The sequence below is a fragment of the Schistocerca serialis genome, chromosome 4 (assembly GCF_023864345.2).
Source record: "Schistocerca serialis cubense isolate TAMUIC-IGC-003099 chromosome 4, iqSchSeri2.2, whole genome shotgun sequence".
NCBI lineage: Eukaryota > Metazoa > Arthropoda > Insecta > Orthoptera > Acrididae > Schistocerca > Schistocerca serialis.
In genome coordinates this window covers 677,490,588-677,507,139 of record NC_064641.1, presented here as the reverse complement: position 1 = coordinate 677,507,139, position 16,552 = coordinate 677,490,588, and the positions used below count along the sequence as shown (strand labels likewise).

At 36.0% G+C, this 16,552-nt stretch overlaps 1 protein-coding gene across 1 annotated transcript in view; it reads left to right on the top strand.

The window, feature by feature from the left end:
- LOC126473158 (protein white-like) overlaps positions 1-15,640 on the top strand; it is a 276,225-nt gene extending 260,585 nt beyond the window's left edge. Inside the window, exons 8-13 of the mRNA XM_050100020.1 lie at positions 4,600-4,764; positions 4,879-5,010; positions 6,963-7,191; positions 7,931-8,036; positions 8,488-8,659; positions 13,833-15,640. Coding sequence (XP_049955977.1) covers positions 4,600-4,764; positions 4,879-5,010; positions 6,963-7,191; positions 7,931-8,036; positions 8,488-8,659; positions 13,833-13,934 — 906 coding nt within the window. The 3' untranslated portion in view covers positions 13,935-15,640. The remainder of the gene's footprint in view (positions 1-4,599; positions 4,765-4,878; positions 5,011-6,962; positions 7,192-7,930; positions 8,037-8,487; positions 8,660-13,832) is intronic.
- Positions 15,641-16,552: the final 912 nt, after the last annotated feature.

Sequence of the window (16,552 nt, the reverse complement as noted above, 5' to 3'; positions counted from 1 at the left end):
AGATCATACATCCAATGACACATTGTAGATGCAGTTTGCATTGTAGGTACAAAAGTATTGCTGCTTGATGTATACATGCAGACTGAAGTGAGTTCAAGATTATGACAAATACCAAATGAGCCAAAGCATGTATGGAAATTTGAATTGAAGAGGGAGGTGTGCTAGGGTAGTTTGTGCATTTGTGCAAAGCCACTGTGCCAGGCTAGTGCAGTTGTAAGCACATCTGCTTAGTGAGCACGAGACCCAAGTTCAAATCCTGGCCTTGGTACAAATTTTCATTTGCCACTTCAGTATGCATGCAAACATCATAGATGTTTGAGAGATGAAAAGGTCTCTGGAACTGTATAGTTTCGTTTGATTAAAGCACCTATGCCTGAGTTTCAAACTGAATCCCTCTTTTTGTTTGGTGTTGAAGTGTTATTCAAATACAGTTGGAGAGCCTCTGTTGTGTTGTTCGAGTTTAGGGGGCATACCAAGTGAGGGAAAACCAAATGAGCTGAGGTGTGAATGGGAACTGAGGAGGGAGGCATGCTAGGGCAGTCCGTACAGTTGTGCAGAGCCACTATACCAGGGTGGTGTAATGGTTAGTGTGTCTGCCAAGTGAGCAGGGGGCCCAAGTTTGAATCCCGGGCTTGGTACAAATTTTCATTCATTGTTTTAGTCTGCATATATACTTTGTTAATTCTTGTACATGAAATGTAATCAAATCACACTTTACACCATAGCATGAGACACAAAAACTATAATGGACAGAGCATCAGAGACAATCGTTACCAAACTCATTCATTGTTCTTTGTGTCAGTATTGGTGTTTGCTGTAGCTGTTGGCAGTCAGTTCTGCCACATATTCATACTTTTTAGTGCATTATTTTACTTCCATATAAAATGCCAATCTAATGTCTAAAACAATTAGTTTGCTAATTTAAGTGCTAACAAATGCTATGCACTTCAATTTAGGCAAAACACTAATACTACATGTCACATTTGAATTGTAAAACCATTGCTTAACCAAGTGAACAAGTATGTTGTGTGTCCCCCCCCAGTTAGAAACCTGTTAATCTATTGAGGTGGTTATAGAGTAACATGTCATGACCTCTAAATCTGGGAAGTGAGTTTTGTCTTGATTTGATCCCAGGTCATTCTGCTTGGTTCTGCTGGTCAGTAGCACTTATACTGATGTTGGTGGGATGGATAAGTGTTTCCACTTCAGTTATGCTTTGCAGAGATAGAAGTAATATGGGAAAAGACTACATTACAACACTAACACAAGGATAGTTTTCAATGCTTCTACACCCACATGTAGATTTAACAATTATTTTTCAGAAAATAGGCACAGGTTATTTATATAAAATAAAAGTGAATATATTGGACTCTGCATCTCTGCAGTTTATGTCTGCTACAAAGTTTAGGCCTCTGGATAGGAAAAACTTCTGCAATACTCTCTCCATGGGACTTTCAAACACAGTAAAACATTGTGTCCACTGGTCAGGAGAGCCTGATCTACACTGCCTGGCAGTGAAAGTTAAAAAATTAACATTGCAACTTTTTGTGGGAGAGAATGAACACACTGGCATATCCAAACAGTTTAAAGCATGCATTAGAGCTTCACAGACATGCATTGAAAGATGGCAGACAAATGTATTGGAAAGGCAGGCTGTGACTAAACTTAAAACCAGTGAAAGGGATGTAAAACAAAATTTCAAAAACAGAACTACATGAACTAGATTGTCACTAACCTTAGTTCAAACAAACAGCTGTCAAACTTTGAAAGTATTCTGGTTGTCTGATGTTTGCTAACACAACTGCAACATTTCTGCTGCTGCCGAAAATTAACTACTGTGTGATATTACAGTTGATCAGTGGACTGTGCCATTTTGTTTTGGCTCATCTGGTGGTGTGTATATAGGACTGTGGCATGGGGATTTGAAAGAGTACCAGGATGCAGATGTTCCTGCAAACAAACAAAAAAATAATTACATATCTTCATTTTTATGTGATAATCAGAAAATTATGACTACCTCTCATAACGTTCACCAAAGTACATGTCATGGCACTCTCATCAAAGCCTTCTCCAGGTCAGTAAAACAGCTGTGCAGGCCACACCATTGTTTGATACTTTTCTTTTTAATCAGACACTGGTGAGAGCACAAACAGTGCAAAGGATAAATGTACCTAAACACTGTATAATCAAGGTTTCAAGTGATCAACAGACTGAAATCATTGCTGGGCCTTTAGACAATGTCCTCCACACACACACACACACACACACACACACACACACACACACACACACACACACACACACACACACACACACACACACACACACACACACACACACACACACCATGGCTACCTTATCCCATCTAATCCCATCTAGCAACATTGTCCTGGCACATTGTAGACTAGATGATGTGTATGATATGGAAAGGAAATAGACTGCTTGCAGTTATTGAACAAAATAGCATTTCCTCTCACAGAATGGTACAGTGCATCTTTTACACCAAAAATATGCCAGATCTCACTGGAGATAAATGCATTTAAAATATCAAAGGATGGTCAATGAATTTTATATCATTCTTTAGCAGTGACATTTTGATAGCTGCTCTGCCATGTATGTCTTATTCAAGCTGTTTTTGTTGCACTGTTTTAGGTGACACTGTCTTCTCTAACTATATTTTAGATTCAACACTCATTTTGTGATGCTAGTGTTCCTGTAACAGGTAGCAATCCCTTTACTGCTATTTTACCACTTTCAGTAAGCTGTATCTTTATCCCAGTTGTGCTATGCAGACAGAATTTTCACTTCAATAATTTATACTGTCACGGCATTAAAAGAAGGAAGATTAGGATTTAATGTCTCTTTGATGATAAGGTTATTAGTAACAGAGTAAAAGCTCTGTTTGGGGAAGTATGGGTAAGCAAATCTGCTGTGCTTTTTCAAAGAAACCATTCTCAATATTCTTCTTAAGTGGTTTAGGGAAATCATGGAATACCTAAATCTGGAGTTAAATTGCAGCCGAACTGAACAGGAGTCCAGTGTCTTATCCCTGGGTAACCACATTTGGTATGAGACTAACTACATTAGCTCTACACTACTAAATAGGCACTCACTATTTGCCCTCATCAAATGTCTGCAAGCAAGGATGTACACCTCAATGATGCATACATTATTGTGCCTCAGAACACTTTCAACTCAAACAAAAATCTGTTTACACTAAGGTGTGTATTTAATTTTTCCATTCCCCCATATAAACAAAATTTCTGCCACAAGAATACTCATTTCATAGCAGAATGTATTCAGAAAATGACACTGAATTTTGAGTTTATAGGGCACATGCAAGAACTGATATTATCTATTACCAGATATTAAATCTCTGAGGCTTGCTCTGAATTCCTTTCATCTCTTCTTTCAACACAACTTTATGATGAACTCAGTCACTTGAAAGTGAGTCAGGTGATACATTTGTTAGCATATTGGACTTTTATTCAGAAGGATAACAGTTCAAATCCCCATCCAACAATCCAAATTTAGATTTTCCATGGGTTCCCTAAATCACACATGGTAAATGCCAAAAAGTTTCCTCTGAAAAGGGCACAGGTGATTTCCTTCCTCATCCTTTGTAGCCCTTTCTTGCTGCATTGCCAATCACCAAACTGTTGATGGGACATTAAACTCTATTTATCTCTCCCTCCCCCTTATACATTCAATCACTTGAACAGTGTTTAATTAGAGATACACTGCATTATTGTACATAGCTTCCTACACATATGCGTTGCATTTGTCCAGAATATTTCAAATAAAAATGACATCTTCTCTTTACCCTCACCAAACCTGATTTAATGAGTTGAGTCCACTTAATTTTCATTCAATGTATTATACTGAAATACAAGGTCTGCTCAAAAAATTCTGGAACATTCTTAATCTCACACCAATGGTATGTTGGAGTGAAATGCGGTTGGCATCCAGTTGTAATGCGATAAATGTAAAAAATAGACATAAGAAGCTAGAGCTACAGAATATAGTGTATTTTATAAGTATAAATATAAGTCTGACATTTGCAAAAGCCATCATTACGATGGCTCCACGCAAAGAAAATGTAAATAAATAAATAAAAAAACTGATGCTGACTCAACTATATATACTACTACTGTTTAAATACTGGAAGTGTTCATCATTATTATTGTCCGCCCCGGTAGCTGAGTGGTCAGCATGACAGACTGTCAATCCTAAGGGCCCGGCTTCGATTCCCGGCTGGGTCGGAAATTTTCTCCGCTCAGGGACTGGGTGTTGTGTTGTCCTAATCATCATCATTTCATCCCCATCGACGCGCAGGTCGCCGAAGTGGCGTCAAATCGAAAGACCTGCACCAGGCGAACGGTCTACCCGACGGGAGGCCCTAGCCACACGACATTTCATTTATCATTATTATTGTAATACCTGTTATTTCATTCTATTAAATCAACTTCAGTTTACACAGGCTTTATATAATCCATTAAATTGTTTTCATTGAGTCTGTATTTTTGTGGTCTGTCAATATGTATGACATATAAAGATTTTTTCTTATCACATAATATTGATAGGTTTAAAATTTTGCAGTTCAGATCAGCCATGTGGAAAGAGCAGCCTTGGCAAGGTTTTGACAATGTGCATTCACCTTACAAGGCCTCGTGGTGTGCACAATTCCGAGCTGTACTATGGAGATCTTGGCTGAGTGTCATCAAGGAACCAATCTTAATAAGAGTTCGACTGTTGCAAACTGTTGTAAGTATGATTTATTTTTTATAGGTACTACAAGGATCATACAATTTCAGAACATCCATTCTTTTATTGAAATGAAGTAAACAGTTGATTGAACAGGCTTCTGTTTGTTTTCAGATGGTTGGCTTTCTGATCGGTCTCATATATTTTGGGCAGAAATTGGATCAAGATGGTGTTATGAACATTAATGGTGCTCTTTTTATTTTCCTTACAAACATGACATTCCAAAATGTACTGGCTGTAATAAATGTAAGTATTCAATTCTGAACAAATTCAGAAAAATTTTACAACACACAAAAATATGCACTGTATTTGTGAATCCTGTCAAGTACGGAAATTAACAACATGGCCTGTTGTGTGGTGTTAATGCAGGATGTTTCAAATGACACTGAGAAACTTCAAGGTACTGCAATGGATGCTATAACAAGATAAATCTGGCATAGGCATAATGATAACCAGTGCCTACCAGAACATTGTCCGAGCAGCAGATGACACCATTTTTGCCACTGGACATGGTAGCAATCAGTTGAGAATAATGAATAACAATACAGAATTGAACAATTCAATGTGTTCATTTAGTGTAAGAGAAAGGAAATGCATATAAAGTAAAAAGGAGCAAATTACCTACAACAATCAGCAAAATACATAAAAGAAACTTGAAGTAGTAGGTACTGCTTTTCAAGCTAATTGTAAAATGAACTAAACAAAATGCCTGCCTACATTATTCAAACATGCTCAGCACTTGTATAACACTGAATGACACAGAATAAACACCTTCAGAAGCTTCTATCTAAGTTCTCACACTGAAGTTCATTGTTTGTTTAGATCAGCCACTGGTCGAGAGATACTGATCCTCATATTTTGAATTATCTGTATTGTGGTTGTATGAGGTTTCACATTATAGTTTCCCATCCTCAGTTTGTCTTCAGAAATTTGTTTCTGCAATACCTTGAAGTTTTTTGTGTCACTGTAAAACTGTAAGTATAAAAACAAACTGTAATAGACATCAAAAGATGTCTAAAAAGATTTGCCTTCCCTACTTTAAGTTACTGATGTGTAGTTATTTACTGAATTTCAGCAACTAGAGTAGTTCTAAAAGCAACCTTTTATATCCAGAGAATCTCCGATCAAGTTACATCTTTTGTTTATTTATTTGCTACCCATATAACAACAGTTTTAGGACACCGATATAGGTTTAGTTGACATATATAGATATATAGTGAGATACAAGTATGTACGAACTGCACTTCTCTTATCAGTAAAAGTAAATGCAAACGATGGTATAAAAAGTGAGGATCAAAAATTATCAGTTTTCTGTAATCTACAAACTTTACGTTCTGAAACAGAAACTTCTCTCTTTTATTTAATCCTTTGCTGCCCCCCCCCCCCCCCCCCAAAAAAAAAAAAAGAAGAAGAAGAAGAAGAAAACTAACAGTGGTTTCCTATACAACACTTTACTTCAATTTTGTGTTCTATAACCTATTACATGAATCGCCTTCCATTCTTGATAATGGTACCCATGGCTCTTAAATCATAAATGAAGTTCCTTTTTTATGCTTCAGTTATACATTTATAATTAATATTGACTGTTTTCTATGTCTGTATGTAATAAGTTTTACTTGTGGGATACATACAGTTCACCTTGCCCGTGAATCCTCTCCCTGTGCTCTGCAATAAAAGACATCAAATACCACCTTCTTCCCTCAAAGTGATATTTGGTTGCCCAACCAACCAACAAAATATCAAGCCCTGTCATCACTATGTTGCTCTTGCTTTCAGTGAACCCCACTGGTCACTCCTTTACAAATGATACCAGGTACAAGGTCTGTCCCAACCTACTCCTTCCATTACCTAACTGTAGTCAGCTCTGTATCTCATGAAAGTTGGGACCATGTGCTTCCATAACCGGTGCACAATAATCCAGCTGTGCTGCAATTACCGTGCAGTGTTCTGTCTGGGTATTACATCTAAGTATCTGACCAGTCACACAGATGGCTACCATTAAATTTTGGCTAGTCACAAACACGATCACCCAAATGTTGAACATGCTGTAATTAAAACACCAAAGGCACAACTTTTTGTTTATATATGGTCAACTTTTGTATGTATGAGAAGTTAATAAAGGTGGAAGAACTATTTATTTATTAAGTCATTAACAGCATTAGATGTGCATATTAAAGATTTTTTTGAAATTGTTACAGGTGTTTTGCTCAGAGCTACCAGTTTTCTCTAGGGAGCATTTAAATGGAATGTATCGAACAGATGTTTATTTCTTGAGCAAAACTTTGGCAGAGCTACCAATTTTTATTGCAATTCCTCTCATTTTCACATCTGTATCATACTACCTGGTGGGCTTCAATCCAGATCCACAGAGATTTGCAGTTGCCACATTAATTGTTATACTTGTGGCCAATGTGGCTACTTCTTTCGGTAAGAATCATTTGAGATTTAGACACACACACACACACACACACAAATACGTAAGAGAGATGCAACATAAAAATAAAGGATCCAAAGTAGAATTTATACAGCTTCACTGTTCACATGCTCAGGACCCAACAAATTTTCTGTGAATGTGAAAATGGTACCCAGTTTCTCTCTAAAATATTTACTTGTTTCAGAAGTACCACTAGATAAAAAGTGCCTATGAGTGTGTGTAGGGGGTGGAGTTTATAATGAGAAACAAACAAACTTTTTCATTGCCAACAGACGTTATATGAAACAGTCCATGAGCAGAATTTGGGGTGTATGACATACAAGAGAAAACATCGAATCATTTGAGTTTGTGTTTTTCGTCGGTTTTAAAATATTTATATAAATAATCTCTCTCTTAGTTATGTCTAAAGCAAGGAAATCATTGCTCGAAATACTTAATAAATAAGTACAAATGAGGTAACTAACTTCACTCAGTGAACTTAGCACATTAGAATGACATTGATCAAGCGTTAAGCTGTTGGCAGCATTTTACCTGTACAGTTCTTATGCAGTTTATATATTTTGCAGAAACACATTACATATTCAATTAAATTACCATTTACTGTTTAGCTGTGCAAACTAGCTGTGTTGCTAATAAATAATAAATCAAGATGTGAAATTTGTGCTGAGACTAACTGTAAAAAATTAAATACTAAAGCCACACCCTTCATTAAAGAATATTGTGTCTTTTCAGGATACCTCATTTCATGCATCTCATCTAGTGTGTCAATGGCACTCTCCATAGGACCACCAGTTGTTATTCCATTCTTGCTGTTTGGAGGATTCTTCCTTAATAGCGCGTAAGTTTTAGTATAGCTAAGTCACCATTTATTGGAATGTTTCTCTCTCTCTCTCTCTCTCTCTCTCTCTCTCTCTCTCTCTCTCTCTCTTGCATCTGCAGGCACTTCCTCTCCCAAGTGAAACAAACATTCAGTATTTGTATGATGTTACTAAATCAAATAAAAATATCACCAACATTTATCACTTACTTGTACATTGAAGAAATAGTAAGGAATTATTCACTATACAAAGTGGAATTTTAACATAAAATATGTTAGTGTAGGCAAATATTTTGTGGGAAGTATGCATATTACTGACTCACTGTGTGTAATAGTGAAGATTTGACTATACTTATTTTAATTAAAATTCTCCATTCTTTAGTAATCTAATAGAGCATTTTTATTCACATCCACTAGTAAGAAGTGCACATGTTTGTTCTTGAGTTTCACTCCTTGTACATTTCTGCCCTAGATCTGTTCCTTCATACTTCGAGTGGCTTAGTTACTTGTCCTGGTTCAAGTATGGAAATGAAGCACTGCTGATTAATCAGTGGTCTGGAGTGGAGGAAATCAGCTGCACAAGAGCAAACAGCACATGTCCGAGCAGTGGCCATGTTGTCCTCGAGACACTTAACTTTTCAGAGGTGAGAACATATATTACTTCTTCATTGACAGTTTCTCATTGTATTTATCATTTCCATTTTTCATATTTCACATATTATGAAAAAAAATTAGATGTTTATCAGTATTCAGTTTGAGTAGTTAACTTACTGTCTGTTTTAATGTATTTCTTCCACCAACACAGTTTTTGAGATACACTTTCCCCTCTCCTCTCTATGGTTCCAAAACCTTTTCCTTCTTTCTCAATTTCATGTGAGATATTTGACACTTGTTATGATGGTATCCTTACCATGTTAATGCAGATTTTCTTAATTTTAACTGCAAAGAGCCCAAAGTAACTAATTATCTTTCATTTACCACATGTAATCAAGCCAAACATTGGGACTGTTAACTTGTTTTGGTGGTTTCAGAATCTCACGTAGTCTTTCATGGTTTCCCTAAAACACTTCAGAATAGCACCATATACATTCCTTAAGGATGCCGCAACTGCTTTTTTCCTTTTTCCCCACCATTACCAAATGAGCTATTGTACAGCCTCTACAGATCTTTACACTAGTTAGACTTTCAGTACTTATCTTTGTTTTTTTACTTTTATGGACATGCTGGAATGCTTTTATGTATAGAGACAGTTAAAAAATTTGAACAAAGTGTTTATTTATAATGTAATGAACATTCTTATTATTACATATTTAAAGAATTGTCTTCCTCAGGGTCTATAAAAATGCCTAAATTTAAAAACAATATAGTTTTGATTTATGCCACTAAAGTTGCATCTTTTATCTACTAGCCTGTATAAGAATCACCAGTCTGTTGTTTTATATCTGCTGGCTGGTTGTCAAGGACCTAGAGATCCATTCACAATGAACTGTGATTTTGAAAAATTTTTAGAATTTATTTTCCTTCTTTATGTCTTTCAAGTACTTTTACTTTCCAGTTTTCTTCATTTATATTTGTAATTATCCCTTTTACACTTCCCTGACAAATTCTAAAGTGATTAAAGTATACTAGTGTTCACTAATAATGCCCATCTGGTAATTATGACTTAGGTTTTCTGTTGTTTGCCGTACCTCTTCAGATAAACCCCAGATAGCTCCTTTGTATAGACCATTGTCATACAATGTAAGCTTTCATGGCCGGTACTAATTTTGCATATGAAGATGTCTTCTGCAAACAGAGAGGAAATGTCAGGAGAAAGTTTTATACATTGACTACAGCCTGATAGCCTGGAAGTTTTAAGTGAGACCATTGTCAATTTCCTTCCTCATTCTTCAAATCCAGTCTTGTTCTGCTCCACTTCTAATGACCTCATTGTCAGTTGGTACATTCTAAATCTCTTTTTAATTATATTCTACATTTTTTTCAACAGCCTTTCCATACATTTCTTTGACTTCGCTCTCCTATTACAGTACCAGAGTTAATTCTAAAATTTCTTATTTTCTTATCAAAAGCCTCATATAACAGTCTATGGCCCTGAGCCATCAACAATTCTCAAATAACTTGTTATATCCTTAAAAATCTGATTAATAGGATATTTTGTTAGTTTCCAGCTGATTCTTCAGCTTATACATTCTTAACACATCTGTTCAGCTACTGAAACACTAAAGTTTCAGAATGCTTTCTTGATTGATTTGTATAACTCAACCATACAATCAAATATTTTGTCATGGTTTAGAAAAGTCATCAATAAATCCCTCATTTCTTTTCAGTAATATTATTACATCTGCTTGAGAATTAATGTGAATTCTACTGGCCTTGTCATACCAATATTTGAAGTATTATAATTATTCTTTGAAAATGCACAAAGTGCAGAGTAACTGCAGTATACTGATATTTTTAAATTACCATACTTGAAAGTAAAGAAACAACTTATCTCTGGTGTATGGAATTTTCTTCTTTTGTAACTATTTTTAGTATGTTACTAAATCTTGAATATCAGTCTGCCCTACTGTGTTCACAGTATGTATGTTCACTCTAACTGAGCAACATCTATTTCCTTCTTTCATTTTCCTCTTAAAATTTTCTCTCTTGTCTTCACTTATTGCAGTTCTTTCACCCCATTCTTTTATCATCATCAACTATGATTTGTAGTTTCTTCTAGTACCTGAACCTTACTTTTGCTTCTCTCTTTGCCAGTCTTTATTCTAAGAATTTCTGTTCTTTCCCTCCTCCTTTTTTTATTTTGAAATAGTATCTTTTTAATGCTTCACGACTTTTCTGCATTGCTTTTGTTCACAGACATTGCTGTTATCTGCTTTTCCCTGGTGTAATTGCTTTATGTTTTTCCCTGTTTTTTCATCCTTGCACTTCAATACAGAAATGTGTGGTACTTAGTCCACACAACAAGCAGAGATGTTTACAAGTTAAGCTTATGTTGTTATGCATTCTGCTAGAAGAAACACTGCTAAAGCTAATGGTGATTGTTAGTCACCCAACCAAAGCCTAACTATAAGATGTTTTCAAATTTCCATTACACAGTCTGAAGGCCTGTAGTGTGGTTGGAGTAGGTACTATTTTGAACAAGAACTCTTGTCTGAAATGATACTGTTTCCCTGCTACAGGTACAAACATGTAACATAATGTTTCCAACTCTTCCATATCTACTGTATGAGAAAGCAATATTAATGTAATGCTATAGTTCAATGTGTGGCTCAGCAGCTTAATGACTAAGTGCCATATTACAAATCCAAATGTCTAGCATTCAGTTTACAACAATTTGCAGTAGTGTTTCTGCTAACTTCACTTGTTTGATCTTTGGCAATGATTTGTATTAGTGAACAATGTGAAGCTGAACCATGATTCAGAGACCATTTTAAATTTTTAATCACCCTCTAACTGGCTGGGTAAGCCATTTAATAAGTCAGAGGAAGGCAAGAGCCTACCACTTCCAACATCACTGTATGTAGTAAAGCAGTGGGTTGATGACAGGATACCTTCCTTGGTAATTAACATATTTGTAGCCACTATTTTAGCAGTGATACACAGGGTGACCCATTTCTGGTACAAATCAAATGACTTATTAATATAAATATTAGAAGGAGTAAAGGTAAAGAACTCATTGTACATTGAGTGGTTGATTGGCACAAACCAGACTGAAAACATCTTCAGAGCTAAAAGAAATTGTGCAGCTCAGCTGGGAGTGAGAGACTGTGTTGGTAGGAGTTGTCCGAGAGAGGGAGTGAGGGAGGGCAATAGATGATACAGGAATCTACATCTATATCCATACTCTGCAAGCCATCTGACAGTGTGTGGCGGAGGGTAATGTGTTATGTGCCACCAGTGAGCTTTCCCTGGAGCAACGAGGGAGAATTGCACCACACACAATGAATTGGTGGAAAGTGAAGGACGGGGAGGGGGGGAGAAGATGTTATGAGGGAGAGTGAAGTTGTGGTTCAAAGATGGTTCAAATGGCTCTGAGCACTATGGGACTTAACATCTGAGGTCATCAGTCCCCTAGACTTAGAACTACTTAAACCTAACTAACCTAAGAACATCACACACATCCATGCCCGAGGCAGGATTTGAACCTGCGACTGTAGCAGCCACTCGGTTCCAGACTGAAGCGCCTAGAACCGCTCGGCTACTGCGGCCGGCAGTGAAGTTGTGGTGGAGATAAGACTGTGGTTGCAGTATGTTCTGCCACTGGTGTGTAAAGTCTGCCCTTGGCCATACTTAGGTGTGGCTATTCATAGAGGGAGACAGCTAGCTGGTAGTTGTGCTCACATAAAAGAGCTTTTATATGGTAAGACTTCTTTAACAGCTGCCCCTATGGTAAGACTTCTTTAACAGCTGCCCCTATGGTAAGACTTCTTTCACAGTTGCCCCTGCCTCTGATAGAGCAGGATATGTTGGTGATGAAGTTGGAATAGGATGAGCTGGTTGGGTGTCTGGGACAGATTTTGCACCTGTCTTGCACACAGATTTGAGCCATGTGGAAAGGGCTATGGAGCAGGTATGACAGCAGGATGGACCGAGATATTTTGTGTATTGTTGGGTAGCAGAGGAATACGTGTTTCAGGGGAGTGGGAGAGATATCAGGTAGGATGTTTTTTGAACATGATAATAGGCTGCTGAAGCACTGGAAGGATGTGTTTGTCATTCCATTCCAGGGTGATACTGGGAAATGAGGGGTTGCTCCTTTGCTACTGGGTTATTGGGTGTGTTTAGAGGATTCAGATGGGGAAAGGGGGGAGGGGGGAGGGGGGGTATGTGCGCCTATGGCATGGGAGATGTGCTTTTTGGACTAGGTATGGACGGTAATAATTGTCTTTTAAGACCTTAGTAAGATCTTCTGCATACTGGCACTCCCTACAGATGCACACTACATAGAGGCAGCTGGGCTAAATGGGAGAGACATTTTAGTATAGAAGGGATGGCAGCTATTAAAATGCAGATGCTATTGATGGTTAGTGTGCTTGATACAGAAATATTTTTATGGAGCTATATTATTAGCTGTAGTAGATTAAAAATCTCTTCTAGCTTATTCAGTATACTGGCTAACTACTTGCAGTATATCACTGTTTCTCTTTAATAACAATGAATGTTCTAATCACCATTAGACTCCCCTTCCCTTTGTCTCTAAGTACACATGATTTTCAGAATCTTATCATTCCATTTTATGTTTCACATGCTTTTCCTAACATTTCTCTTTTCTCATGATTCTCTTTATTTGAATATAAATGAACCTGTGGTTCAAAAATCTTGATATTCAGTACAAATTTTCTGTTGTAGTTATTGGCCTACAAATATCCTCTTATGATCGAATAAAAGCAGGTAGAGAAAGTAAACATAAAATAGTTATAAATTATTGGGCTTTTGGGATGTGCTGTCACTTTCTAAAGCAGGAAAAGAGTGACTTTCCTGCTTAATCTGAAGTCTTGCTTCATCTTTCAGTTGTCTGCTTCTTTCACAAAATGAGGGGTCAAAGGTTTTAACAGTTGGTGAATATATCTGTATTTGTTTGTTTCAGACAGTTTGCTGCTTTCTGGTACATAACTATGTTTTCTGTATTAATTTACTGATTACATTTTCATTTTTGCTACTTCTTCAATAGGTGCTCAGAGAGAGAGAGAGAGAGAGAGAGAGAGAGAGAGAGAGAGAGAGAGAGAGAGTTAGCATTAGAGTTCATGAGTGAGTGACTGTGTTTGTGTTTTAATTTTTAAATTCACATATTTAAAAAAATTGTATTTTTCATTGCAGGATGATTTTTCCATGGACATTATCAGCCTTTTTGCACTGATTGTGGTCTTCAGGTTACTGGCATTCTTAGCTCTGCTAGCACGGGCATCACATACACATTGACAAAATAATACCTAATGAGCTAGTCATGAGCTCAAGCTGTACAGGATACCAGCAGTAGCAAAGGCACCGGCAATGCAGGACATTATATGCTTGGAAGCTTGTGCTGAAAATAATAGTGGAGTGTGATATACAACATAGGTCATTATGTGATGTATCTAGAATGAGCAGTTTTGTAAAATTAATGTGCAATTTTATGAAACAATTGTGTGAATTATTACATAGTCTGTGTTTGGAAATGTTGGGTATAGCTACATGCTGGATTTATAGTTCTCTATGAAGGCTCTGCGTTATGGATTTCCAGGATATCTCCAATACAAACACAAAAGAGAATATAATTTTTTCCTCAAATATGAGGCTGTGACAAAGTATATTTTAAGCATGAAAAGTGACTTTCAGGTTTCTGTTTCAATTAGAGAAAATAAATTGCTACTCTCACCATCAGTCATCAATGCAAATTGTATTTAAGGAGTGGCAATAGATGTTTGCCAATGAAGTTCCATAAGAGTTGGATTATTTCTAAATATAATAATGCTGAAGTGATACAGAGTTTGTTTAGATGGTCCTCCATCTGTTTCCTTGTTCCCTCAAAAATAATGGTTCTTCAAGAGCTTTCCATCCTCATCCATAATTAACTTTTTTTCATTGATCTCTCATGATTGCCTCTTAGTTCAGTATCACATAGTCTATGCAGCCTTTCTCTAAAACTCATTCCAAATATCACCATTGCATGCACTTTCAGCTCTCCTTGTTACGTTATTCTTCAAACTGGGATGACTTTTTTCAGTTATTATCTTGTTTCCTTTCCCTCTTCATCTATAATTTAACAGAATTCACTATCTGGGTATTATATGAAAGATATAGACAAATACTTTTGTCAGTTTCAGAAGTATTAGTACTGACTCATTACTTCCTTCAAGAAAATAATATGTAGAAATAAGTTGATGATTTCATCCTGTGATATATCATCTGATGACAAGGAGAAAGACCTGCGTATATTAACCATACTTCATGAAAATAAAGATTTTTCATAGTCACTGTAATTTGTGAATGTATGATCAATAATTTTTATCACATGTCATCTGACATGTTTGTGATTTAACTACAGATGCATATTCAAGACACCAGGGGCAACTGTTAGCAATACTACAATTGCCAGTTGTACAGAACATAAAGCACAATTTAATTTCCTATACTTAAATGCTATTTTATGTACAATATTACAGAATTCTGTGTCACATAAAAACTAAATACAAAGCCAAAATTTTCTAAATTTGAACTCTTTTAACTCACATGAAAGAGACAGATTTATTAATAGTCATAGCACCTCTAACATCTAATTATAAATTATTTTTTGTAGAGTTTTCTGGATATGGAATTGTATTTATTTTCAATAATCTGTTGCTTGTTACAACTGAGTTTCTCTATAAGGGAACATCACATATCTTACTGCTGATTTCTGAAAGCAAACAGTTAACTTGTTTTAAAAAAATGTAAAATAAGTGCTTGACATCATGCAGGTTCTTTACAACAGCATGAATGGAAAACTGCTACAGTTTATATATCTGTGGTATAAATGGTACGCCCATGTCTAGTATGTTGTCAGAGAGGTACATTTTCTCACTAGTGATGCAAGAAATTTTTTGTAGCATATTATTTAAAAAATGAACTATATTTTGTTTTAATAAAGCTTTTTTTCATTTTTAAAATATTGATTTTTCACACTGAGTCTATAAGAGTTTGTTTAAATAAAAGATATTTTAATACAAAAGAAAGTCTTTCCTCTACATTTAACTTCCAGAATACAATTATAAACGGAGAACAGAAAAGCATAAAAGCCTTTTAATCTTGACTCATATTAGATTTCAATACTTATGGTAAGGTTCATTGAAACACAAACAGCTACAGGAGATAAGAAATGAAATTTACATATTTACTTTGATTTCTGTTAAGTGTCCAAAACTTAACATTTTGTTAATCACTAGTTTGAAAACAATTCAGACTATTTTTCTTCCTCCATAATTTTGTTTTTCTTATCACTACATCCATTGATGTCCACCATACATCCTTTCATATTTTTTTTCATGATATTTCTGTGCTATTATTACTTTTGAGATGTTGATTCTTGTTACACATCCTCATCTTATTACTGTTGCTTTCAACATCCTATATTTTGCTAATAATAAAGGGATGTACTAAAGTAAAGGGAATTACTAAAACTAAACAACAATTATTTTAAATCATGGACATATACAGGGTGGGTGAGAATTAACTCCCTATTAAAAATTGTTTATAACTTCTTTTAATATTTAACCAACTTTCAGGAAACAAAAACATTTTGTTCATTACAATGGTAGAACTGTTATGCATTGCTAAAATTCAACATAAGCACCACCATTATCTACCAGGTTCTGCAAACAGTGGTGGATGTTAGTAACAGACTTCTGCAGATAATAGAGCAGTATATTTCCAAGAACTTGGCAAATTTCCTTCTCCAGTTCATCAAGAGTTTTTGGTTTTCTGTGATAAGCTTCTCCTTTTACCTACCCCTAAGTGAAGAAATCACAGGACATTGGGTCAGGACTCATTGCTGGCCAATCAAGGGAGCCATGACATCAGAA